Below are 26909 nucleotides of genomic sequence, written 5' to 3'. Positions count from 1 at the left end.
TCATGTTTCTCATGTTGTTCTTCAGGGCAAGACAGAAATCGTCTTTTTGTGAATAATACTGTCAAGTTCCCGGACGCTGTGTCCTGGGTGGAAGCAAACTTAATGAAACAACTAACCATGTCCTAAAGCACTTGCCAATTCACATTCCTGACTTCAATGGCCGGTTGAGGCGATGAGCTAAACAAAATAATGCAGAACAAGAATCAATCAGAACTTGCCAGGTATGCAAACAACAATACTATACACTGTCTTCGGTCCAAGTGGCACTCAAGTCTACAGCAGCACCCCCACCAGTACCGACAGGACTATCCTTAGTAGATATTGAGATCACTAGCCTAGGATGAGATGCAGCCGTATGAGCACCAAGAGGGATTGATTCTCACAGTCATGGTTGCTTATTGACATTTAGCTAGACAATCAGATACAACGATGGTCATTTCGTGCTATTGTACTCAGTTTTGATTCCCTGGCTCTCTAGCTAGTCAAAGGCGCAAGACCACATGGGCAAGTTCCATCATCACGAATGTCTATCAAGAACAGACAATAGATAATGACTTTTGAAACAAGACCAGTTAAAAATACAGTGCCTTAATGACAGCAGCAATTTATTAAATAGCCACACAAATGACAATGCACAATCTCGTGCACTAGTCCTTACCAGTCACAATGCGAACCCTGATATAGAAGCATGAAAGATTGGCCTTTTAAAGACAGTTGCTGACAGGAATGGCCCCATAGAGGTAACTTACATCTCAATCCAAGCTACTTGTATAATTTAAACTGGATATAGATTTCTCGAGAGATTCTTGGCATAAACCCACTGAATGTTGATATTTGCAAAGAAGAATGATCTATGAACTCATTTTGTATGGAATTCAAAGCAAAATTATGCATGAGTACGACCTGAATGAGAAGTATGAGAAACAATTCAGCCTATAGAAGTCCACGATGTCATACCACCTCATTGACGGTGCTAGCAGGAAGATTAAACAAGATAAGCTTCCCCCATCCCATGGTTTAGACATGCTTCAGGATTCAGTTCTAGGTATTTGTTATTCCTTTCAATGGTTGTGGTAGAAAGCATAATTCCCGAAACAACAAGCTATACATAACATGTCCCTAGAGTACGCGAAGACATGGCTATCGAAGTACATGGATATCTAGGCAGCAGAGGAGCCTAGGTTCATCTGGTTGGTCTTCACAACCTCATCTGTGTAAGCACCTTTAAAAATTTTGCAGAGTTTGGTTGAGAGAAAGGACCTCTGACTTCGTATAGTAAGACAAATACCTTCTTTGAACAAAGTCGGAGGGGGTAAATGAAAAGGCTAAGAAATGACAGGTTGGAAAGAGATTCACTGATATTCGATTAAAAAGACAAGGATGAAAATAAACTAGGCCGGCAATCAAAATAACACAACAAAATGCTCTCAGGATGATAAGAGAGACTCAAATCAACTATGGCGAATGTGACTACAGACTTCAAAGAGATCCACTGATATTCGATTGAAAAGACATGAAAACAAACTAAGCCGGCAATCAAAATAGTACAACAAAATGCTAGAGAGACTAAAATCAACCATGGTGAAAGTGACTAACTAGAAGCTACTTGCCATTGCTTAAAGGCACATGCCCAAGCGTAGAAAAAAGTATATCTTTTCTTTTTTAAAGGAAAACAAAGTACATAATGTACATTTCAGCAAAGGGTGTGGAAAATATTAGCAGTTAGCTTTGGACAATTTGAGAAGGTGATTTCTATATCCTTGAGCTTAAGCAGTTGTGGCTACCTGCAGATCTCGTCTAATAAACAGCAAGATCAAGAGAAGTAGATATCTTTAGTAAATCAAAGAAAGGAAATACTAATTTCGAGCGTTTGTACTTTTTTAGACGACCAAATCATCCACCATGTGCGCAAGGAAATAATCTCTTTTAGTCACAAGTAAATGAAGGACTCCTACAGCAACAATTATGCAATATGTATCCATACACATGTCTTTCATTGCGCAGAGTGTCTACCTGCCCTGTTGCAATATCTCTTGCTCCCATAACCAGTCAAGCAGGCAACAGAATGGACATAACTTATCTAGGGATACACAAATTTGTCAAGCGATATTGGCATGTTGTCTAGATGGTAACTTGAAACAGAAATTGAGAAAGTAACTTACAAAATGCTAGAGATAACTAAACTATGTAAGAAATAGCAGAGATACTGCCAAGTCGTAAACAAACTATCTTGCTACATTTGCACTTGTAAGAATTTGATTGCTAGGTTGTCTAGTTGTCCAATGGGTGTTTAACATGAATGGAGGATTAACCAGGAGAATTGCTTTCGCAGAGAATTTGAGTCACTGAACTGTGAAAATAAAGGCCTGCACGATTCGCATCTACCCTTTCCCTCGAGCTGGCCAGCTCAATCTTTCATTCCCATGGCACATCTCTTCAATTCAAGACTAGCGCGGCTCAAGTCACGACTACTAATTCAGCAAAACTTGAGGACTTTAAACAGTGAAATTCACGGTGGGACGGGATAAATCAACAAGGAAAACATCTATGCAACGCTACTGATGATTGACACGAGCCGATAGATATGCCAAATTGCCCAGCATCATTATGATCTATGATAGTAAACGATAGCAGCAGCATAAAATCCACAATTTATATGTAGAGATCTCGCAACAAGTAAAACCTGAGGAGCTAGAAGATCATAAAGGGGAAGCCCCAGCTGAACCTCAAAATCGAGAATCTAGCTAAGATAAGCGGGGATCTTGATGCGGATGAAGAGCATACTCATGACGTAAGCGAGCACCACCGACGAGATCCCGGCCGTCGCGAAGGACGTCTTGACGCTCTTGTCCCGGTTCCTGTCGAGGGCGAGGTCCATGAACACGATGCCGACGCCGCCGAGGACGAACATGAAGCCGGAGGAGAGGCCCTCGATGATGTACTGGCCGTTGACGCGGCCGGGCATGAAGACGACGGGGCGGACGGATCCGGTGTGGGGGTCCTGGGTGGAGCCGATGCCGGGGGGCTCGACGATGACGTCGTAGACGATGCCGGAGACGACCATGAAGTAGGTGAGGAGGACGAGGGCGTAGACGGTCATCGGGGAGGGGAGGGTGAGGGTGGGCAGCTTGAGGCGGAGGCGCGGCGGCCGGAGGAAGGCGAAAGGCAGGACCTTTAGGATGTGGAAGAGGGGGTCGACGGAGGCGGCGCCCGACGGCGGCGCGTCGGCGTGCGAGGGGTTCTGCGACTCCGGCTTCGGGGCCATCTTGGATTGGGGAATGGGAAGCAGTCGACGATGGATCGGCTGCTGCTCGGAGTCTGGTATTTTCAGTATATTCAGATATTTTCTCGTTCAGATCCAGCACCGGTTGACTGGCTGACTGACTTCTTGTTCGAAGTTCTGGAGTGGGTTGGGCTGCAATCCAAGATAAAGGCTTTGTAGATTACAATTTGCAAGCCCAACAACGTTGTCATTTTGTTCTGAATTTTGCACTTTCATTTGGATAAAAGCCATAGAAACTTCCACCACCCGTGGTGGTGGCGTAGGTGGTTGAGCAAGGGAACTTTTCACGAGAGGTCCCAAGCTCGATCCACGGCGTCGTGGGTGGTGGTTTCCGCGCCTCGTGCGTGGGTGGTGGTTTCTGCGTACCTCAACCAGGGTTCTTTCCCGATTGTGCGACCGTGCGGCGGCACTCTGGTCACCCAAAAAAAAATAAAAAAAAAGCCATAGAAACTTCCAAACTTTGTCGACTGTAATTTTTTTGGGAACAAAAATTCAAACTTGTAACCGTGTGACATATTTACCTTAAACTTTTTTTTTGGTAACACTAAAAATCTCAAACTTATACTTCTATAACATGTTTACTCCAAACTTTTTATGTGACATCGACTTTTAAGGATAAATATGTCACATAGATATAAATTTAAGATTTTTGATATCACAAAAAAAAAAATTGAAATAAATGTGTCGTAGTCGATAAATTTTGGGGTTTTTGTGGCTTTAACCGTTTTCATTTCTCAAACCATAGAACATCACACCAAAGACAGGCCTAATTTAAATCACATAATCTGGATGTGAGGAGTTATTGCATTAATTACAGTGCACTTTTGTAAGAATCATAAGACAACAGTGTATTGTATAGGTACAGAGATGGATAAAAATGAGGATTTATAAGCTGTGCGTGCTGATGCTTAATAATAAGGCCTCTGGCCGATGTAGTTGCCCGCAGGATGATACTCGCACGCTATGAAAGTGTCGCCGGAGTTGCATATGATCTTGGAGCAACCCACGCGGGTCGTCGTCCGCCACACCAACTGCGTGTAGTGCGTGCACTCCTGGCCCGAGCACGAGTTGTCGGCGTAGTGGTACCACTGCTTCTCTGCCACCCACGCTGCCGTGGCCTCCGCGGCGCTCCACCGCCGTCCTTGCCCCCAGAACAGGTTCTCCCCGAATGCATACCCCGGCGAGTGCACCAGTTTGCAGTCCGCCCGCCTCTGGTTCGCGTACACCCGCGCATAGGTGGCGAGGGATGTGTCCCACGCGAGTGGCGGCACTCCAACCGCCTTCCTTGCCGCATTGTGGCCGTCCAGAAACTCCCGTATCATCTGCGCTTTGTCTGCTGAGGCATCGCCGCTTGTTGTTGAGGTTGTCAGGAAGATGAAGAAGCATGCAAGCGAGATAGCCAAGTGCATGATGGCGCGCGAATTCATATGGAAACACGAGGACATATTACTGCTGCGGCGTTCGGATATGGGACTCAAATCAGGAGCTGAATGTCGAATGAATGATCGTCGGCTGCGCAGTAAGCTAGCTATAAGCACAGCTTCTTGGATCATAATTCATGGTAATCTTCATTTACAAGCTAATGTTGCTTGGAAACAGCATGATGGAGGTGGAGTATGCAGGTCCAAAGTCTAACTTAGAACTCGCACCTGGCTTATTGGTTTGTGTATGGTTGGGAGAGGTACGCTTACGTTAACTGTTTCCGGACATGCTCATGGTCAATACGCACGTTGACGTGTGCCTTAATTCAATACGAGGAAAGACGATCCTACCGGATAATCAAATCTCCAACCGAACTAAGTTTGTTTTCTTCAGGTCTAATTTACTTGAAGTGATTAATCATGGAATAGCTTGATCCGCAAATATCTCGATGGCCGCCGTTTGGACCCCATGCGTGTTCTTGACTTCGCTGGCTTTAACGACCAAATACATCCATTCTCTTTCAGATAAAAGGCCCGTTTGGTTCGGCTTTTGGGGAATGTATTTACCAAAATGCAAATACCTTTGGGTGAATGAGGTTTTCTGAAATGTAAATATCGTTTGGTAAAATTTGCATATGTAAATGACTTTCATTAAATTAAAAAACAAAAAAATATATATTTTTTCTTTTTTGAAGCCTAGCCACGGGACCATCGGATGGCTGGATTTGGCCGCCTAGGTTGTGCAACCTCAGGCGACGGTCGCCGGGGTCATGCTAGCGGTTGGATGGCCAGATCTAGCCGCCTGGGTCGCGCGACCTTAGGTGGTCGTCGCCTTGGGTTGCGCGACCTCAGGCGGCCGTTGCCAAGGGTCGCACGACCTAGGCAACAACTACATGCGACTAGGTGACCAGGCGACGGCCGCGTCGCCTAGCCGCGCGCGACCCAAATGACCAAGCGACGATCGCACGCGATCGTCGCCTGGGTCGCGCGATCTAGGTGGCCGACACCTAGGTCCTCGGGTGAAAGTATCAAGCTTATGGTGTATGCTCTCGACAAATGGTATCAAAACCGATGATAGATTGGTGGGCCCACAATTCTTTCCGATGTTTCATGAACATCTTCATAAAAGGAATGTACTGACCATCACGGTTTTTCGAGTGGTGGGCTGTGTGTGGTAGAAATGTGGGCCCAATAGAAGACTTCATGGTTTGGTTTGGATAAAGAGACTAAGGATGAAGTTGGGCATTGATGGAGATTTAAGTTCAGATATTTTTATGTAGAAGGATACCTCGATTAAGGTCTCTGGGCAATGCCAAGCTATGGGCTTCGTGGGGTTGCAATGTGGGCCCGATAGAAGACTTCATAGTTTGGTTTAGAAAAAGAGACTAAGGATGTAGTTAGACGTTGATAGAGATTTAAGCTTAAATATTTTGATGTAGAACAATACTTCGCTTAAGGTTTTCGAGTGGGCATTATGATATAACAATGCAAGCCCGATGACAGACTTCATGGTTCAGTCTAGAAAAGGTCCAGAAAAAGAGAACAAGGATGAAATTGGGAGAGTAGACTTAACATTGAACTCACATGCAAGATTATTATGATACATATATGAGTTGTGTTAGAAAAGTCTCCCATCAAAGAATTGGTGTAGTGTAAAATAGTTAATATATTTAAGTTAGCTCAACTCAACTCGATATGTTGATGGGTCCAAACTTGAGCTCATTTTTGGTGATTTCTCCAAATAAAAATATTAATTTCTACCATGCACTCCTAACAAGAACATCTAGAGAGGTTGTAGCTTGGGTGTTGCCCCTTCCCTTCCCTTCCCTTTTGGTTCTCTCTCCCTTCTCTTTCCATGTCTCTAACTTTAATTTCGATTCTCTTTTTGATGGGTTTTTTATTTGATGGTCCAAGTCAAGCATGTCAGGCCATGTTGAGCCAAAACCCGGCCTGTAAATGAAGGGCCTATAAATGAGAGTGCAATTACTATTGTATAAATATGAAAAAGCATAACGTTAAATAAGATACAGTGAAAAAAACATAACATACTTTTTATCTCCTTGGACCACGGTGTTTTCTCTCTTGACAAATGGAATTCCAAGGCCTCGATTAATTCTTCTATGACTACAATAGTACTTAATTTGTGGCAAATAAGGTATGTCCGTCTCCGTAATATATCTTTTGATCAGTGTTACATATTTCCCAGGCATGTTTCCGTGTTCGTTTTTTTGGTATTTAATCATTCGAGTACTGATTCATTTTTTCAGGAATCCATTTTCTACATTGGTATTAGAGCCATGCTGTTCATGTTTTCGATCACTATTGACATTTGTAATTTGTTTTTGGCTGAAATTTTGAGAAATGTCGCCATCGGACGCTTGGAGATGGAAATCCTACACTTGCGTACTGTTCGCCCTTCCTTTTTGATTTTCCATGAGTCAAAACTCTTTTTTAAAAGTACAGGTTGTAGTTCTCATCGAGATGAGAAAAACAATGGGTGGCTCTCCGTCGGGGGCCACCAGATGCACCACCACGTGTGGCCAAAATTTTATGGCTTGTCGACACGTGCATTGCATGGGCCAAGAGAGTTTCCTCAGGCACCTGTGCCACATGGGCCTAGTGATGTTAGCCGGCTATGCCCTTGCACATGCAGGACACGTGATGATGACGTCACCTGGTCCAATTGGTTAATTTGACCCGATCCAGTCATCCGTTGACCATTGATAGGGAAAAAAACGGAAAATGTGCTTTTTTTTCAATTATGTCTCTATGGATTATAAGTAATCATTTTATTGTTCTGCATTTGTTGCAGGAACAATGCCTCATCTTCGTATGCATACTCCTATTCACACAAAGTCAAAATGACAAAAGGCGAGACTTGTAGGGATAATAACTGATTTGGCTAATTGTTGATGGGAAAGTGGTGATATAATTGAACATGTTTTCGAGGTCAATAAGAAGATATAACAAGTCATTTGGAAAGGTTATCCCATACTAGCTTTTGAGATGGGTTCGATTCTTCATTAACACTCTTCCATCTGAATTGCAAGAAGTATTGAATCGCGCAGGGAGGTTAACGTGGTTCCTGATTATAAAAAACTCGTAATGGCTTTTTTTAAGGAATGTTATAGTATTTAAGCCACAAAGACTTTGACACAAAAAATGAGTACAACCTGGCGGGGGAAGAATGTACGAGGGAGAAATCTTAAGAGATTTTTGTCTATTTTTTTGTGGTTGCCAAATGTGCCTCTAGAATTTTCAAAGGAAATTACTAAGAAATTAAAAAAAAAATATTTCCCTGTTCATAGGTTAACTTGGCATTAGTTGTTTCTATTTGTGTTTACTTAGTATGTTTCATGGATATCTTATGTAGATGATTCCTACAGTATTTATGTTGTTATAGCTACTGATATATTGGTAACATTATATGGAAATATATATATTTTTTCCTCTCGTCAATGGATATTCAATATCAATTGCTTCTATTATTATTAATTATTGTGGGTAGTTCATAGAAGTTTGTGTAGCTTCAAAGAACTTATTTTTGCATAGAAAATTATATTAATGACAATTTCAATTTAAGATTTTGGATGATGATTGGAAATAATAATGACTTTTTGATTCTGAAACCTTATTTGAAATTATTCATTAATATGATGAGTTTATGCAAAATGGATGCATAAATGATAGGCATTAATAATTCGTACATATGTGTCTGATATATTCAGATCCAATAGCTTCAGCAACTAAGAGCATAGTCACTTAATTGAACAAATGTGAGAAGCTGAACGACGATAATTATGTAATATGACATGTGAAAATCCAATATGTGTTGGAAGAGTAAGAGGCACAAGAAGTTCTTAAGCTAATTATGGAAAAACCTAAAGATGTGAACACTACACAACATAAAAGAGATAAAGATGCATTTGATGCATGGAAAAGAAAGAACTTCATTGCTCATATTACATTGCTGAGCAACATGAAGAATGATGTCATGCGAGAGTTTAGACGTTTTGAAAATGCCAAAGAAATGTGGGAAACATTGGTAGCAAGATTTAGTCATACATTAGTGATCAAACTAAGATAATTCACTATAAAATTTGACTCTTACAAGAAGTCTCATGATCAGACTATGAAATAACACTTGAAAATGATGTCAAATATGATTAGTGAGCTGAAGGATGTTGGCCACGTTTTGACTGACGAGCAACAAGTGCAAGCAGTGATCCATTCCTTATCTCAAAGTTGAGAGCATGTGAAGGTATACCTGACACACAACGAGAATATTAAAATCTTTGAGGATGCAGTTTGCCATCTTAAGCTAAAAAAAAGACCGCCTCCTAGCGGTTGAGCTAGATATTGACATTTATTATGTTGGTTCTAGCTCACAAGAGGTTTCGAGTTCCAAGCGTAAACGTCATAATTCGTTGAAAATGTGAAAAGGTAAAGGAGCAAGTTATTTGGGAAATAAATCAATAGTTGACCAACATGAAAGAGGAAACCGTCCTCTAGTGAAGAAGTTGTCAAGGGTAAAGTGTTATGACTGTGATAAGAAATGTCACTATGCTCATGACTATCGTGAGTGAAAGAAGGTAAACACTCTATGTATTCTTGAGAATTTTGCTTATGTATCAAGTTCTGTATACTTAACTGAATCTAATCATTTGTGAACTCTAAATTCAGTAGTAATAGACCATGTAGCAAAGGATAGAGAATCATTCGTGAAATTCTGACTAGTATTAACTGAACTAAATAGATCTATATAGGAAACAACTCTAGAGCTGAAATAAAATGAATTGACATCTACCAATTAAATATGCATGGTGGACGCACTTTGTTCCTACATGATGTGTTATATGCCCCGGAGATTCGTCAGAATTCAGTATGTGTTAGTATTGGTTAAACTTGGTTATATTTGAACTTCCATAATAATAGTGTTGATTTGTATTTGGATACAAATTATTATGGTTGTGATTATTTTCTGGATGATTTTATTGTATTGAATGTTGATTATAGTAATGTCAATGTTTATTATTCCATATTCACATCTTCTAATTCATATGATAATTATGTGAATATGTGGTATGCTAGGCTTAATTATATTAGCCAATAATGTATGAACAGACTAACCAAATACGGCTTGTTAAGTAACATTGAAAAAACCGATTTGCCCACATGTGAGCATTGCATAATGGGGAAAACAACAAGGAAACCATTTGAAAAATGGTAAAAGAGCTAAATTTTCTTTGTAATTAATTCATTTTGACATCTGTAGTCCAATGAATATAAGAGGGATGCAATGAGTTATTTATTTCATCACATTTATAGATGATTATACTCGATTCGGACATGTCTATTTGATTTCTATTAATCTAAAGTATTTAGTTATTTTAAAAGATTTATGAGCTTGGTAATCAATTAAATAAAAAAATAAAAGTATTGAGATTCGATTGAGTTCGAGAATATCTATATATGAGTTCAGAAATTTATGTAATGAAAAAGGAATAGAGAGATAGTTGTCTATTCCTTATACTCCTCAACAAAATGGTGTTGCGAAAAGAAAAAACAGAACTCTGCTGGAAATGATTAGATCCATGATGGCACATGTTAACTTATCTATCACCCTTTGGGGGTGATGTTTTATTAACTACTGTCTCTATACTTAACCGTATATTTTCTAAATCAATTACTTCCACTCTATATGGATTATAGACAGGTAGAAAACCTAACTTAAGTTTTCTTAAACCGTAGGGCTATGTTGCTTATACTCATGAGCCATCTCACAAGTATAGAAAATTGGGTCCCAAAGACAAAAAAAATATTTTTATAAGATACTCATAACACTCTAAAGGATATGTGTTTATGAACAAGTTGGTTAAATATAATTTAACCCAAACTTGCAAAAGAAAAAAAGGACCAAAGAAAGGTTCAGGATGGTCAGTGTTGAGGGAGGATTGAATATCAATGATGAATCTATATAAAGTAGCAAGTATCATCTTATCAAGAGGTTGATGTAGCTCGATGGCTGTGTAGATGGCAAAAGCGCCAAACTTTTTGGAGATGAAGTCTGAAGCACTACGAAAAATGTCACACCCCAAACCCTGGGCGCATGTCCATCCCTCTCTGGTTGATAACATTTTGTGACTTCCCAAGACAAGTCGCTGACCCTTTCATTTTATTGCACATGCGGAAGCGAATTATAAATCCCTTAACAGTAATCATCTCGGGATAGAAAAGCAGGACAACAATTTCACAAATAAAACACACATTTATATATACATTGAGTTATGTACAAAAGTCTATGGCCAAAAGACTACAAAATACTAGCCCTCCAAAAAGAAGCGGTCCTAACTGACCTACACTTCCGATCACCTTCTCTTGGCTCCAAGTCCTCCATTGACAATCATGAAAATTGAGCCCACGACGGGATAAGATATAAATCTCAGTGAGTTCACGTTCTAAACCCCGATTATGAGGGAAATATGCTAAGAAGCATCCTAATCACACAATTACACAATCAAATAGACTTACCTTGTCTCATATCTATCCTGCAGGTAAATACAATTTATATCACAAATCAGAGCAGCACTCAATCTCAATTAATTAGAATGCAACACTCAATTCTCAAATCAATACAGGAGTCCTGATTATAGGGCCAAATTGTTATGACACGTCTCATATCGTGCCACACAATTTTGTCTCATAATCCGACACATTCAACTCAATTCATCATGTGTGCCTAGTTTTGATCTCAGCATATAACACAGCCTATTCTCTGTTTGGCGGTCTTTTGACATTGTCAGGCATCGTCTCACCCCATTAAGCACGGCACCTCTCCATCAGACGGCTTTCCCGAATAAGCATAAGGTCTAGAATCTACTACGACCGACTTCCCGTTGTCTAGGGGCGTCCCATATAGGGGTAACATTCGGCTCAACAACCCGGGACGGTTTCTTTAACCAACACATGATCACTCAATCTCGGCTTGGGACACCGTGCCTTGCACTCAAATGCCTCTATTTAAATAGTGATCTTGGCATGTTTTGTCATATTGGAAATACCCAGCAAAATAGTCATATGTGGGTACACGATTAATTTGACCCAGAAAATATGATATCATTCATTTTAAAAATCCCACTATTTTATATAGTATTTAAAATTATTTTTGGTATCAAAATCCGACACATGGGATTTTCTGAATAATTATTGGAAATTCACAATTTTTGGAATTAAATACAAAAAATCCAATTAGCACTCAATTTGCATAAATTAACACTTAATTGCATAAATTAACCACACCATTGTAATCAGCACGAAATTTCGATCACCAGCCATCCCGACCTAATTTTCGGAAAAATAAATAAATATATAAATTAATTAAATAAATCAATTTAAATTCTAAAAATGCTCTCCTAAGCCAAAATCACTAAATTAAATATCGGAACGGGTTCGAAAAATACCGAACCAAACTAGATAAATACTATGATTTATCTATGCCTTAGCTAAACCATGCTAACTACCTAACATGCTCAATTAAATAATTAAATTCATAATTTAATCTAACTAACCACTTAATTCCTAATTAAATTAAACTAAATACCCCTTAGACATCATTAGCCTACTAAGAATAGTTTAGTGTATAAACTCATCGATGTAAAAAAACGAGAATCGGTTCACCGCGACAATGGCGCGATAGCGGCCGAAACTCGGGTTTGCGGTGGCGTCAACGGGCTTGGACCAGGCTTAAACATGGCCCAACAAATCTCAGTCCAAGCTGAGATGTGTTTTGGATTTGTGCTGGACTTTAAGTGGGCTTCAAAGCTGAGCTGATTTGGGCTTGAGTTGAGCCGCAGTTTGGGCATGCTTTGCTGGCTTTAATGGACTGAACTAAGCGGGCTTGCTGCAGGCTTGGATCCAACTGAAGATGGGCTGAACTGAACCTGTGGGCTGGATTGGAAAGAAGTAACTTCGGTGGGCTTTGAATAGCATGTTTATCGGGCCGAGCAAAGAAAAAGGAACTGTTGGGCCGTTGATGTGGGCTAAACAGGCGAAGGAAGAAAAATTTTGGGGCGGCTTCGATGGATTGATGCTGGATGAGGAAGCAACGAAGGAGGGCGAAGATCGGTGGTAGTAAGATGAAGACACATGAAGGAGGAGAGTTCGTTGGATTGTTGGCCCTCGACGGCCAGTCGCCGGCCATGGCCAAGGCCGGTGACCGGCCAAAGAAAAAAGAAAAGAAGAAGAAAAAAAAAAAGAGAGAATTGCTCTTCAAGAAGTGTTTCTGGAACAAAAAAGTAACTTTTTTATTTCTTTTTTTCGTTCCAATTTTGTTCCGGGAACAAAAAAACAATTTTTGAACAAGAACGCAAACAAACGTGTTTCTGTTCTTTTTGTTCCCAGAACAAAAAAATAAAATTTTTGTTTATAAACAAAAAAAAAAATATTACCATGCAGGGCCTAGGTGTCCAAATTGGCTTTCCTCTTACATATCATATACTTGAAAAGATGCTATAATTAAAAGTCACGGCTCATTGTTCACAGACCTCCATCAAACTTCCGTGCCACACTAACATTATTATTTACAAGCTTTTCATACTTTGTTTCCTTTCCCAAGGACATCTCTCTATACTATTTTGGACAAACTATGATTTTTTGAATCATGAAGTAGAAGTCCGATCGTCTTGAATTGCTTATGTGGTTGATAAATTATTTGGATTGTTGTGAATTCTTTTCATCCTTATTTACCTAATTGTTCATGCTTGTAGCAAACTACACTTGTGTGGAATGCCTCCCGTCGATTTAGATACCCCCCGCATTTGAAGAAGGAAGAAGAGATGAAGACAAGTAGAGCTAATGCTAAAGCCTTGCGCTTAAGTGCATTCTATCAGAATTTTAATCTTTTGGAGCCACTTCTTATATGTGCCTATGACATCTAACTGAGCTTCTCATTGCATCAGGATGTCAAGTGTAGCCAAGCACGTGGTCAACAAGGTAATGGTGCTTATTTCCCCTTCTTGTGCTTAATTGACACTAGGGGCAAGCTTTGATACATTCAGGGTGTAATTTCTCTTTACTGACCTTAATATGTGTTGACACCTAAATTTTTGGGGTTAATTTTTGCTATAAAAAAAAAAAATCACAATCACATGGTATATAGTTTAGGAAAATTTTATTTTTTGTTATATTTCGTTAAGATTTTTCACATATTTACGTAATATACACTAAAGGATGCACTTTTGCACAAAAGGAGAATTTTCTTGATGGAATACGCAAAAAAATATTTTATCGATATATTTAGGGGTATCGTGCTCAATCAAAATTAGAAATGAAATATGATACAATTTTTGAGCTTATAAAAGAGGTCACGTACGGTAAATTGGGGGCTTCTTTTCCGTTGGTAAAAAGAGAGAAAAAGGTAAAAAGTGAGTGGAGAGAGGAAAAAGTAAAAAATAAAAATAAAAATAAAAAGTAGCCGAAACCCTAATCGGCTACTGTTCATCTTCCCCGAAGAGCAGCCGGCGCCGCTGCTGCTCACCGCCGCCGGCCTCCGTCCGCGAGAGCCTGCACAAGTCCGCCCGAAGCCGCGAAGCCGCCCCTCGCCTGAGCTGCCCCCCCGACGTTCCGCCGCCGCATCTTCATCCGCGAGCCCCGGCGCCCGGAGACCCAGCAGATCGGTCCCGTCGCCTGCAACTCCTAGATCCTGCGACGATCTGACGTTTCTGCTGCCCCGCCGTCGCTGATTTGCCGCATCAACCTCGATCCGCCGCACCGGAGTTGCTCCCTGACGTCGTTGCTCCAGATCGGCCCGGATCCGACGTTGCCTCGCCGGAACGCGTCGAAGCCCCTGCTCCGCTCACGACGCCGCCCGCCGGTCTCGCTGCGCCGCCCGACGCAGCCCCGACGCCGCCTTTGCCTCTGCCCGCGTTCGAGGTCTCCCTGCCCGTTCTCGCCGTGCCGCCCGCGACGCTCCCTGCTGCCTCGCCGCCCCGACGCCGTCTCCGCCGTGCTTCAGCCCGCGCTCGGAGTCCCTCGCCCGCGACACCCGCACCCAGACCCGCGAGTCCCCCACGCCGGTCTCCGCCGTTCCTCTTGTTGCCGGAGCTCTTCCGCCACCGGTTTGCCCTCGCCGGAACCCTAGCCGACGAGCTCTCCTCGCTGGAACCCTTCGCCAAAGTCCCTAACCGATGGTCAAGATTTTCTTTTATTAAAAAGAAAAAAATCAAATTAGGTAGATTTGCTTTATATTATTAGGCTGGTTTATTTTATCTTATTTTATTTTTATATCTTGGTTTCTTTGTTTATTTCTCTATGCATAATTGAAAATCTCAATGTATCACCCGATTTGCAACCGCGCCAGGGTTTTTTATTTCATCTATAAGGCTTTAGATGAAATGATTAATTAAGCGGGAATAAAATTGATGTTTTGATCTTTAAGGCTTAAGATCAAAGTATCGATTTTACTAGCGAAATATTATCCCTTGATCTGAGCGATATGTGATGTCCCTTTTGGGGTAATTTTGAATGGATTTAATCGTTTTTATTTATCTTGAGATATGTTTGAGATAAAATATCACATGTTTTAGGGTTATTTGCATATTTAGGCAAAGCATTCTATTTATCATGAATTTTCGAGATAAAAATCGGGTTAGATTAGATGCATGTTAGGATATTACTTGTTTTAGGGTTTGCATATTTAGAATAGGAATTTTAATTTCGAATTTCATAAAAATCAAAAAAATTCAAACAAATCAATTTAGGTTGCTAGATTTTAATTTAGGTTGCATGCTTAATTACTTGGCAATTATTAATTTCGAAATTTTTTTTAAAAAAAGAAAGAAAACAAAAACACAATAAAAAATCATCATACACTTGTCATGTAGAATTAGGGCATATTTTGCATGTCATTGCATAATAGGGTTAAATGGCACTTAGTTTAATTTAGATCATTTTTTATTTATTTATTATAAGTTTAGGCATTTTTAGATATATTGCATTTTAGGATTATTTAGGTTAAGATAATATTTTAGTTTAAATTAGGATATGACTCAACCTAATTCCTAATATAAATTAAATAGGGTCTTAATCTAATTAGGTAATTTTTACATTTCACCAAATTTCGAATTTCATGAAAAATACAAAAAAAATGCCATAAGTTGAATTAGTTTTATTTTCTAGGATAGATTGCATTCTTTTAGGAAAAAGAAAGAAAAGAAAGAAAAGAAAAATGTCACATGCACATCATTAGGATTAGATTCATTAAAATGCATGTCATGTGGTAGTTGTTGCTAGGCCCATTCAACTAGGAGTTACATGTCATTAGAGTTAGGTCATTTAGTTAATATTGCATTGCATATTGCATGATTTTTTGTTAATTAAGTGAAAAAAAAAAGAGAAATTGCGTATTAATTAGAAACCATATCCAGGGTTGTTGATGTGGATTTTGAATTAACATTGCAGATGCTTTCGTTGCTACAAGGTAAGTCCCGCATTTTTCTATTTGCTTTCTTGGGTGTTAAATTGATGGATTGCACACCCGCATGATCGCCTCGCATGTTAGAGAATTAGATTTAAAATCAATCTAAGCTGCCTGCAAAACATTTTCTTTGAAATAAAAGAGAAAGGTACTGAAAGGGCGTTAGAAAAGTTTAGCGTAACCAAGTCCCCAACTTCATAATCTCTAGTTCGTAGGAGTAAAGTAAATCTCCTGTTACTTTACTTGGGTTTCTAATCGACCCACCAAAAATAGATTAGTGGCGACTCCTAAATAAAATCCATTTGCATGTTAAGAACTTGAACCTAAGTCGTGAATTGGTATGGGCTTGGGAGAGCCCGAGTTAAGTTTAGGCTTAAAAATCCATTAGCCAAACCCTAGGTGGTTCACACCCGAAAAAAATTGATCGCGACAATATGTTTTTGAATTGGCACCATGCTCATGCCATGCATGCCATAATGGGTAGTAAAAAATAATTAATTACTAAAGCGCGGGAGTAGATTCATACTGCAGTTCTCCTTCAATTTAGTCTTATATAGGACATTGATATTTCCGTCCCTTGCAGCGGTTTGTAGCTCCTCCTTCACTGTTTCCCCTCCCCCGAAGCCACGCCATCAATTCCACCAAGTTTTGTCTAATTCGGTCAACCTCAGCAATTAACAAAGCTATCCTTGACTGCAAATATCCACTTCGTTGCACGTCCAGGGAAGCCCACCGAATGCTCCTTCTTCTCCAACATTTCAGTTCTTGTTTTGCTCGGTCAAAACTCCACCGAAATTGCCTGCCTTCGTTCCCTTCGAAGACTTCAACCGCCCATCTTCTTCACGCCTTCTGCTTCAGCAAAGGACGAGCTGCTTCATCTTTTCTTCTGGACGAACCACACGCTCAGCTCCCCACCGCATCTGCCGCTTCATCCCCATCATCATCTCTCCATCCACGCTAAACCCACCGAAGTGGAGCAACCCATCCCCAACGTCTCATCCATCATCATCCCTCATCTTCATCATCCATCATCCGCTCCACCTCTCCACTCACCGAATCACCCCACGTCCGAAGAAGAAAGCCCCACCGCCAGCTCACGTCCAAGCCTTCAGCTTCACCGGTCAACAAAACCGTCTCAAGCCCACCGAAGTTGACCGCCTTCAGCCCACGCGTCCGCTTCTTTCCCCCAGCTTGTTTGGTCAAGATTTTTCTCCAGCGAAGGCGTGAATGACCGAAGCTGTACTCCCCATTTCATGCGCCAGCAGCGTCGTCCACACGTCAGCGAAGCCGAAGTCCAGCACCTCCGTGATTTCGGCAACAAACTTCAGCCATTTGAAGTCATGGGCTTCAGTTGCAGCAGCCCAAATTTCCAGCTCGGCCCACCAGCAGCCCACGTGGAGTTCAGCCCATCAACTCCAGCAGCCCAAGTGAAATTCAGATTATTTCAGCCCAAGAGAGCAGCCCATTAATTGAGCTCTTCAAGCCCAACTCAGCATTTCCAAGCCCACATCAATTGAAGCCTGCAAAGTAGCTCAAGCCCAGTCCAAGTCAACAACAAATCTTAATTTGGGCTGAGATTTGTTGGGCCCGTTTTAGGCCCGGTCCAAGTCCGCCGATGCCATCGAAAATTCAAAGTTCGGCCTCTGTCACGCTGTCGCGCCGCCGTCACGGTGATCCAGTCTCCGCTTTTAATCAGGTGAGTTTTGCTCTCTAATACTTTCTTAGTTTGCTAATTATGCTTAAGGGTTGATTAGTGTTAATTAAGTAGGATTAGGTGATTAGATTAGAATGGATTAGTGATTATTAGTAAATTGTGATGCATGTTAGGTAATTTGATTGTGCAATTAGTAAGACATGCTACTATTTATTGAATGCATCTCGGGATTTTTCCCGACCCAATTCGAGCTTCAATTAGGCATTACGGGCCTAAATTGGATTTATTGTATTTATTTATTAATTTTCGAAATTAATTTAATTATTTATTTATCTTTCGAAAATAAGGCAGGGATAGCCAATGATCGAAATTTTATGCTGATTGTCATGGTGCAGTCCATTTATTTAATTGAGTTCTACGTTGTGCTAAATTAATTTAATTGTGGATTTTTAGGGATTATTTCTAAATTGAATTGATTTGAGTAATTGATTGGTGAATAATCGGGTATCAGTCATCAATGACAAAGGTATTGTAGTAGACTACCGATCATAATGGGAATTGTGGAAAATGAAAGTGTGTATATGAGATGTATGCTGACCTGATGACTAGGCACGTCATCTAGGAATTTGGTCATGTGTATAGTGGATCCATGATAGGTTATATATTACCTTAGAGAAGGCACGTGGGCTCGGTGATTAAGGGTGGCATCTTGAAAAAGACACGTGGGCTCGGTAAATTGATGCATTACCTCAGAGAAGGCACGTGGTCTCAATGAGTACATTTGGCATCTAAAAAGGGCACGTGGGCTTAGTGATCTGATGTATCACTTTGGCGAACTAATGCCTTAGAGAATGCACATGGGCCAAATGTTTTAGTGTGGCATCTTGAATAGGTTGCCTTAGAGAATGCACGTGGGCTCGATGACTAGACATCCCATCTTGGAAAACGTACATGAATTCGTTGAATAGGTATGTCATCTTGGAAATTGTACGTGGGCTCGGAGACTTGGTATGTCATCCTGGAGAATGCACGTAGACTTGACGACTAGATGTTCCATCGTGGATTGAGGAATATATAGTATTGATTAAAATGACCGGGGAATGGTCCGAATGACATGTAATCGACTAGGTTGATTGATCGAGATATCGATCTATGATGTGATTGCTTGGGTGCCTATTGAACTGTGCTAATATGCAGGTGGAATCTGAGGCCAAGGTAAGTCCTCTGACCCATGCGTGCATAGGCAGCCTGGTTAGCGTATTGGTTTACTAATCGAGTCTTATGGAGTAGAACTCACTGAGACGTGGTCTCAATGGTTATTGTATAACAATTTTAGGACCCTAATGAGGAGCCTGAGGAGGAGAACCCTGATGTGAAATCTGAGGAGGAAGATTAAGAAGAAGAAGATGATCTAGAGGAGGATCCTAAGTATGACCCGGATGAGGACTGAGATCCCATCCTGTTTTGCAAACTTTGGGTTTTGATCGGATATACAATAGATCGGACTTGTGAATAGTATTGTGTTATACTATAGTTTGTCTTGTATAAAAGTGTGGTTATGTGTTTTCATATTGTGAAAATGATGGCATACTATTCTATCCCGATGGTTTAATGTCTGGGGATTATTATCTGCTTCCACATGCGTATTAAAATGAAAAAGGGGTCGGCGATGCGTCTTGGGACGTCGCTATTAATCGACCAAGTGAGAGATGGGCACGCGTTCGAGGATCGGGGCGTGACATTTAGTTTAAGTTAATTATGGATTATGTGGTTAGTTAGATTATATTAGTAATTTAATTAGTTAATTATGCATGTTACGTGGTTAGAATGGCTAATTTAGCAACTAGATAGATTGTATTATTTATCTATATAGGTTTAGGAATTTTCTGGGCCCGTTTCGGTATTTAATTAGGCATTTCCGGCCTAAGTTAGTATTTTTAGAATTTAAATTGAATTATTTAATTAATTTTGGTAATTATATAATTATTAAATATTTTTCAGAAATTAGACCGGGATAGTCAATAACCGAAATTTCATGTTGATTGCAATGGTGTGGTTAATTTCTGCAATTGGATGTTAATTTGTGCAAATTGAATGCTAATTGAAATTTTGGTTATTTATTCAAAAAATTGTAAATTTCAATATTTATTCAGAAAATTTCAGGTGTCGAATTTTAACATCGAAAATGGTTTTATATACTATATAAAACAGTGGGATTTAAAATTGGAATATATCACTTTTTCTGGGTCGAGTTAATTGTGTACCCACATACGACTATTTTATCGTGTATTTCTAATACGAAGAAAATATGCCAAGTTCACCATTTTAATTGAGATATTTGAGTGCAACGCACGATGCCTTGGGCCGAGATTGAATGGTTGTGTGTTGGTTAAGAAAACCCGTCCCGGGCTATTAAGTTGGACATTACCTCTATATGGGATGCCCCTAGACAACGGATGTCGATCGTAATAGATTATGGACCTATGCTCATTCGAGAAAGCCGTCTAATAAGAGACATCGCCGTGCTCAATGGGGTGAGACGACATCTGGCTATTCCAGAAGACCGTCAAACCAAGAGTAGGCTGTGCTATAGGCCGAGATCAAAAACTAGGAATGCATGATTAATTGAGTTGAACATACCGGATTATGGGATAAAATTGTATGGCACGGTATGGGATGTGTCATAACGATTTCGCCCTATAATTAGGATCCCTTGTGCTTATTTAAAAATTTGAGTGTGACGTTACAGTTAAATGAGCTTGGTTGTTGCTCTTGCTTTCGTGCTGTCTATGATATGAATTCTACTAACTTGTAGGGAGGACCTGAGGCGAGGTAAGTCCCTATGGTTGTGTGGTTGTATGGTTGTATGTAGGACACTTCTAGATGTATTACCCTTCTAATTGGGGTTTAGAGCGTGAACTTGCTAAGACTTATATCTCACCTCGTCGTAGGCTTAAATTTTCAGAACCGTAAGGTGAAAGACCTAGAGCCAAGCTAAGGAGATCTGAGGTGTAGGTCAGATAGGACAGCCTCCTTTTGAGAGTCAATCTTTTGAAGTTTTTTGGTTATCGACTTTTGTACATGACTCGGTATGTTTATAAAAGCATGTTTTGTTTGTGGATCTGTTGTCTTGCTTTTCTATCCCGAGATGGTTACTGTGAGGGGATTTGTTATTCGTTTCAGCATGTACAATAAAATAAAAGGGTCGGCGACTCGTCCTGAGAAGTCACAAAATTTTATCGACCACAAAAGGATGGGCACGCACTCGAGGATCGGGGCGAGACAGCGAGAGACCCTCATTTAGCAGGCCCATTTCAAGAACCAGCAGGGGAAAGGCTCAAAGCCTCCTCCTGCCTGCACCTAGGCCAGAGTTGCGAAGATGGTTGAAAATGGCTATGAGTTAGCTTATGTGCCACCAACCTATGTAGATAACAAACCTGTCATTACCTTGTCTAAGGGAATACTTGAAGCCACGGATCCAAAGTGGCATGAGTGTCTTGTTGGCTATTATATGGGGAGGAAACTTCCCTTCAAGATGACTGAAAATGCCCTGTTGCAGGCATGGGGGCAGAAATTGGTTGAGGTGATGGCCAATGACCAAGTATGCTTTTTCTTCCATATCCTTGATAGAGAGTTTCGAAGGAAGATTATTGATGATGGGCCGATCACAGTAGCTCGGGTGCTGCTGATTCTTCAGCAGTGGCGTCCCGTGTTAGAGCTCAAGAAGGACAACCAAACTTCGGTTCCTGTGTGGGTAAGACTCAAGAACATTCCCTATGCCTTTTGGTCTACACCGGGGATTGGTGCTAATGCGAGTGCGGTGGGAAAACCTTTGTATGTCAACCTCCGTACATAACATATGAAGATGTTGTCTTTCACCAGGGTGTGTGTAGAGATCTCGGCCTCGCATCCTCAATGCAACTCAGTAGATGTAGTCCTAAACGGGGAGTCTTGGATTGTCTCTATTGAATATGAGTGAAAACTGATATTATGCCCAATTTGTGGCACCTCCGGTCACAGGTGTGCAGCCCCATCAAGCACAACTACGCAAGACAAAGCTCCTCAACACCCCCCTATTCAAGAAGATCCTGCTCGGGTAAGTCCTGCTAGCCGTGCGAAGGGTCAAGTCCCTACCCCTCCGTCGGTTATTACTCCGGGGACCTCGGACTGACTGGATCCAGGTCGGAGGAACGAAAAAGAAGCAGCCTATAGAGGCTAAAGAATGTTCAGTGTTACCAAGAGAGGAGGGCCAGATCTCGAAGTTGCGGAAGCCCCCTTCGAGGGAGAGGACTACTGGTTGGGCTAGGCCATCCCAGAAGAGAGAAATAGCTCAGTATAAGGACAGAGGATCCCTCTCTCCTACTGCTCCGAACAACAAGGTCAGTAAGGGAGAAAGTTCTTCCTCTGCCTTGTCCTTCAACTCGGAGGATGAGCTGGATGCTTTTGATGTACCAAGTCAGATCGGCAGCTCGGAAGATGAAGGCCCCGGACGCACTAGGTCCCTGTGTGTGATTCCTGCAGGGAAGATATCGGGTCGCAGCAGGACGTTCCTTCGTCCCCTGCCCTTGATCCTATTCCTACCCAGCACAAGGCCTAGACTCCAACCCCTACTCCACCCCCTGCTGATCCACCAAAGGAGGTGACTAGCCGGCGGTGCTCAACCAAGAGAAGGTAGGCTTTCGATCGTCTTTTTGATTATGTATATATGTATTTGGAATATAAAGGGTATGGTTGGCCCCATTAGACAAGTTAAGGCTTGAAGCTTAGTGTCCTCAAATAGGCTGTGTTCTGTTGGTTTTTTGGAAACTAAAGTGTCGGAAGGCCTCTTCTATTCCGTCTCCTCTAAGCTTATAAGGGGGTGGTGTTGGAGTTCTAATTATGATTACTCCTCCTGCAGGAGAATTTGGGTCGGGTGAGACCTTTCTGTTGTCAATTTTGATGTCTTTGTAGTTAATGCCCAGGCAATTCATTGGAGGTTAAGGTGTCTTACTTCTAATTGAGACTGTTGTGTCTCGATTATCTATGGTGAGCATACTTTCATCTCCCATCGCTTACTCTAAACAGACCTTATACATTGGACCCCCTCCTTACAAAACTCAGCTTGGCTGGTAGTGGGGGATTTTAATGCTATTAAGGATCCTTCAAACCGAGGAGAGAGTCCTATTGTCTGAATCCCTTATTTCGACGAGTTTAGTCAGTGTCTGAATCGGACTAATCTAGTTGATTTTAGGTATGTTAGTTTTTGTTTTACCTGGGCTTCGTCTTCTAGATCCTCCCGAAAACAAAGGAAGATCGACAAGGTATTGGTGAATTCAAAGTGGAGCCAGGAGTTCTCCTTCTCTGAAGCCTCCTTTCTTGAGCCTAGCATCTCTAACCACACCCCTATGATTGTTACGATCTTCAATCATGTTCACTGTAGGAAGCCGTTTAAGTTTTTTGACTTCTAGACGAAACATCCGGACTTTCATTCAATAGTTGCCAGGTATGGGAGAGTTTGAGCAAGGGGCCCCTTATGTTTAGGCTGGTCTCCAAGTTGAAGGCCCTCAAAGGCCGCCTTAAGTAGCTAAATAGGGACTCCTCCAATATTTTGGTCAGGAGAGCAGAAGCGAGGCAAGCTCTTCAGACCACTCAGGTTGATCTCCATCAGGACCCAATCAACAGGTTTCTCGCAGATCTGGAGAGGGATCAGCGGCCCGCCTTCATGGAACTACGCATTTAGGAGGAATCCTTCTTTGGGCAAAAATCCAGAGTTAGATGGCTTGAAGAAGGAGACCGAAACACTAAGTTCTTCCACCGTGCCATCAATAGTAGACAACTCAGGAATAGGGTGATTTCGGTCAGGGATTCCGATGGAGCTTTAGTCACGGATCCACCCGCGGTGCAGCAGCTTTTTGTGACATATTTCCAAGGGCTTTTGACACATACTGATCAACTGGCAAAGCCGTCCATCTAGGAGATCCAGGCGGTCATCTAGCAGTCCCTGAATGCTGACTAGGTTAGCTCTCTCTCTCTCTGGGCCTATTTCTGATATGGAAATTAGAGATACTTTATTCTCCTTAGCTCAAGGAAAGGCTCTGGGGCCTGACGGTTTTAACGTATAATTTTTCAAACTCAACTGGGCGGTTGTTAGCCTTTCAGTCCTTGCAGCGGTGAAAGACTTCTTTATCTTTGGTAGTCTTCTTCGAGAGATAAACAACACCATTCTTATTTTGGTTCCTAAAGTTCCTAATGCATTTACGGTTGCAGACTTTAGACCATTTGCTTGTTGCAATACGATATATAAATGCATTACAAAGGTCTTGGCCAATAGAGTGGCAGCTATTCTTCAAGCTGTCATTAGTCCTCCTCAGAGTGCGTTCGTAAAAGGTCGACGATTTAGGGACAATATCCTCTTGGCCCAAAAGCTGTTTAGTGGATTCCACCTCGACCCATACTCGCCCAAGTGTGCGATCAAGGTGGACTTCCAAAAAGCTTATGACACTGTCGATTGGGATTTCTTGGAGCTTGTCCTCCATGCCTTTGGTTTTTCAAACCATTTCACCTGGCTAATTATGATTTGTGTGCATACACCCAAATTCTCGATTGTCTTAAATGGAGAACTTCATGGCTTCTTTCCAAGTGGTCGGGGTTGCAACAGGGGGATCCTATATCCCCCTATCTATTACATTGGTGATGGAGATTTTCTCTGGGATGTTATTCCTTCATTCGAGGAGACCAGAGTTCAAATTCCATTGGAGGTGTAAAGATTCGTCCTTATCGCACCTCTTTTTTACTAATAATGTCTTCCTCTTTTGTGAAGCAGACATTAATTCGATTTCCCTCCTTAAGAAAGGACTTGACACCTTCTCGGCTTGGAGCGGATTGAAACCAAATAAGGATAAAAGCAAGATCTTCCTTGTGGGTGGGACGACTTTTTCTAGGAACCAAATTACTCAAGCTTTGGGGTTCCGTGTAGGGAGCTTATCGGTTCGATATCTGGGGGGTTCCCATCATCACCTCTCGACTTGGAAAAGTAAATTGTTGCTCGCTCATCAGACGCATCACTGCTAGGGTGCAATCGTCGCTTCATCGCCTCTTATCCTTCGCTAGTAGGCTGCAACTTATCAAGTCAGTTCTCCACTCTTTTCAAGCCTACTGAGCTAGTGTCTTCATTCTGCCTAGAGCTGTGCTGAATCAAATTGAGCAAATCTTGAGACAGTTTCTGTGGAGAGGGCCGAGCCTAGGTAAAGGTGGGGCTAATGTTTCTTAGAAGGATGTTTGCTTTCCGAAAGATGAGGGAGAACTTAGAATCCACAGGCTGCGAGATTGCAATACCGCAGCCATGTTTAAACATATTTGGATCATTTTCTCAAGGAATCCCTGTAGTGTAAATGAATCCATTCTACCTTTTTAAAAATGAAGAACTTCTGGATAGCCAAGAAGTCGACTCTTTGCTCGTGGGCCTAGAAGAAGATTCTTTAGCTCATAAGGAACTATCGCCAGTTTTTTCGGTGGACGGTAAGGGATGGCCTATCAGTCTCACTATGGTTTGACCATTGGCACCCTAGGGGTCCCCTTAGCTTGTGCTTCTCCGACACTCTTATCTATAGCTCAAGACTATCCCGGCATGTGGTGGTGGCGGATCTTTTCTCATATTTTGGACAGGTGCTTAAGGCTGCTCTTGAGGCCTGGGAGACTCCCCTACCTATTCTCTCCCCTAGGCCGGACCGTTTTTGCTGGGTAGAGAACTCTTCTGGGTTATTTTCAGTTGCCTCGACCTGGCAAACCATTAGACTGAAGGGGCCAAGGTGCCTTCCAAGTTCATTTGGAGCACTTCGATTGTTCCAAAATACCAATTCAATCTATGGCTTATGGTCAAGAACCGGCTCCCCACTCAGGTCCTTCTTTTGTATGGGAGAATTGATAATGTGGTTTGTGCATTTTGTAGTTCCAGGCTCGATTCTATTGACCACGTATTCTTTGGATGTCACATCATTTCGTCTCTAGCGTTCTTCTGGGCGGCAAGATGCAATCTTCCCTAACGAAATGGGTCTTGGACGAATAACCTCCTATAGGCAATGAAGTTTGCATCTGGTAAGGAATTTCATCAAACCCTTGCTAGATTCTGTTTTGGAGTGTTATGTCATGTGATTTGGAAAAAGAGAAACAGTATCCTCTTTAAGGAAGACTCGATAGCGATTATGGCCCTCAAGAATCATCTAATCAAAATAGTCAAGGATAAAGCCTCGACTTATAGGAGTGTCGCAGACACTTATACGAATAGCAGATTTCAGTGCGGATGGGGCTTGGACCCTTCTATCTTTACTCCTACACTTGCCTTGTGAGTCATAGCTATTCCTTGAAGTTGGTTTTGCTGGCAGAGTGGACTACTTGCTCGTGGGGGCCTCTTTTGATGGTGGGTGTTGTGGTGCCTGCTGTTCTTTCATTCTTGGTGGTGGGCCGGCAACTTCTCCACTTCGAGCCGTTGCGGTGTTTTGTTGTTGTGGCTGTCCTCGTGTGGTGCTTGGCTGTTTGGCCTCCTAGTCTAGGAGCCCCCTCCCCCTCCTTGTTGTAGCCGTTGTTTGGCTGGCTGGTTGTCGTGTTGTTCCCTTGCGAGCTCTCTGATGCCTATGGCGTCTGTTTGTTGTTTTTGTCAGCACCCTTCCACTTGTTTTGATGATTTGTCACTTTAAAAGTAAGTTTTTGGTGCCCGACCGTTTTTGTATAGTTTTGGTTAAGCTCAATATATTCTTACTTTACCAAAAAAAAAAAAAAAATAGTATGATAATGGAAAGAATCTGCTTATCAATCCATTATCCTCACCTAGCACGTTTTCTCTCAAACTCAACTGCCAAGCAATGTGTTCATCAATAATCAAGTCAAGATGAAAAATGACTGGACATTGCTTTTAAATCTCAAGATAGAGATCACAATAGGAAAATTCGGTATTCCAATGTGCTATTAGTACGTTCTATGCTACACTGTAAGCATTTATCACAGGAGTTGAAGCACCATGGGATGCATTCTAAACATGATAGAGTAATGATTTGCTTGAGACGAACTTTTTTCCTTTATCCATTTAACAAAGCAGTAAATCAG

At 41.5% G+C, this 26909-nt stretch overlaps 2 protein-coding genes across 2 annotated transcripts; both read right to left on the bottom strand.

The window, feature by feature from the left end:
* Window positions 1-2527: 2527 nt before the first annotated feature.
* On the bottom strand, window positions 2528-3365 carry LOC104435906 (oligosaccharyltransferase complex subunit OSTC). The gene has a single exon (XM_010048606.3). It carries the CDS (start codon window positions 3263-3265, stop codon window positions 2741-2743), a length of 525 nt encoding a protein of 174 aa, XP_010046908.1. The 5' UTR covers window positions 3266-3365; the 3' UTR covers window positions 2528-2740.
* A 727-nt stretch (window positions 3366-4092) lies between these two features.
* Window positions 4093-4737, bottom strand: LOC104435905 (pathogenesis-related protein PRB1-2). The gene has a single exon (XM_010048605.2). The coding sequence runs from the start codon at window positions 4726-4728 to the stop codon at window positions 4192-4194; it is 537 nt and encodes a 178-aa protein (XP_010046907.1). The 5' UTR covers window positions 4729-4737; the 3' UTR covers window positions 4093-4191.
* Window positions 4738-26909: the final 22172 nt, after the last annotated feature.

The sequence above is a fragment of the Eucalyptus grandis genome, chromosome 1, assembly GCF_016545825.1.
Source record: "Eucalyptus grandis isolate ANBG69807.140 chromosome 1, ASM1654582v1, whole genome shotgun sequence".
In the NCBI taxonomy this organism is placed as follows: domain Eukaryota; kingdom Viridiplantae; phylum Streptophyta; class Magnoliopsida; order Myrtales; family Myrtaceae; genus Eucalyptus; species Eucalyptus grandis.
This window is presented reverse-complemented; position numbering and strand designations above follow the sequence as displayed.

Excerpts from the sequence above, each read along its gene's own strand:
- LOC104435906 (XM_010048606.3), bottom strand. The coding sequence starts at position 3,265 with ATGGCCCCGAAGCCGGAGTCGCAGAACCCCTCGCACGCCGACGCGCCG.
- LOC104435905 (XM_010048605.2), bottom strand. The coding sequence starts at position 4,728 with ATGTCCTCGTGTTTCCATATGAATTCGCGCGCCATCATGCACTTGGCT.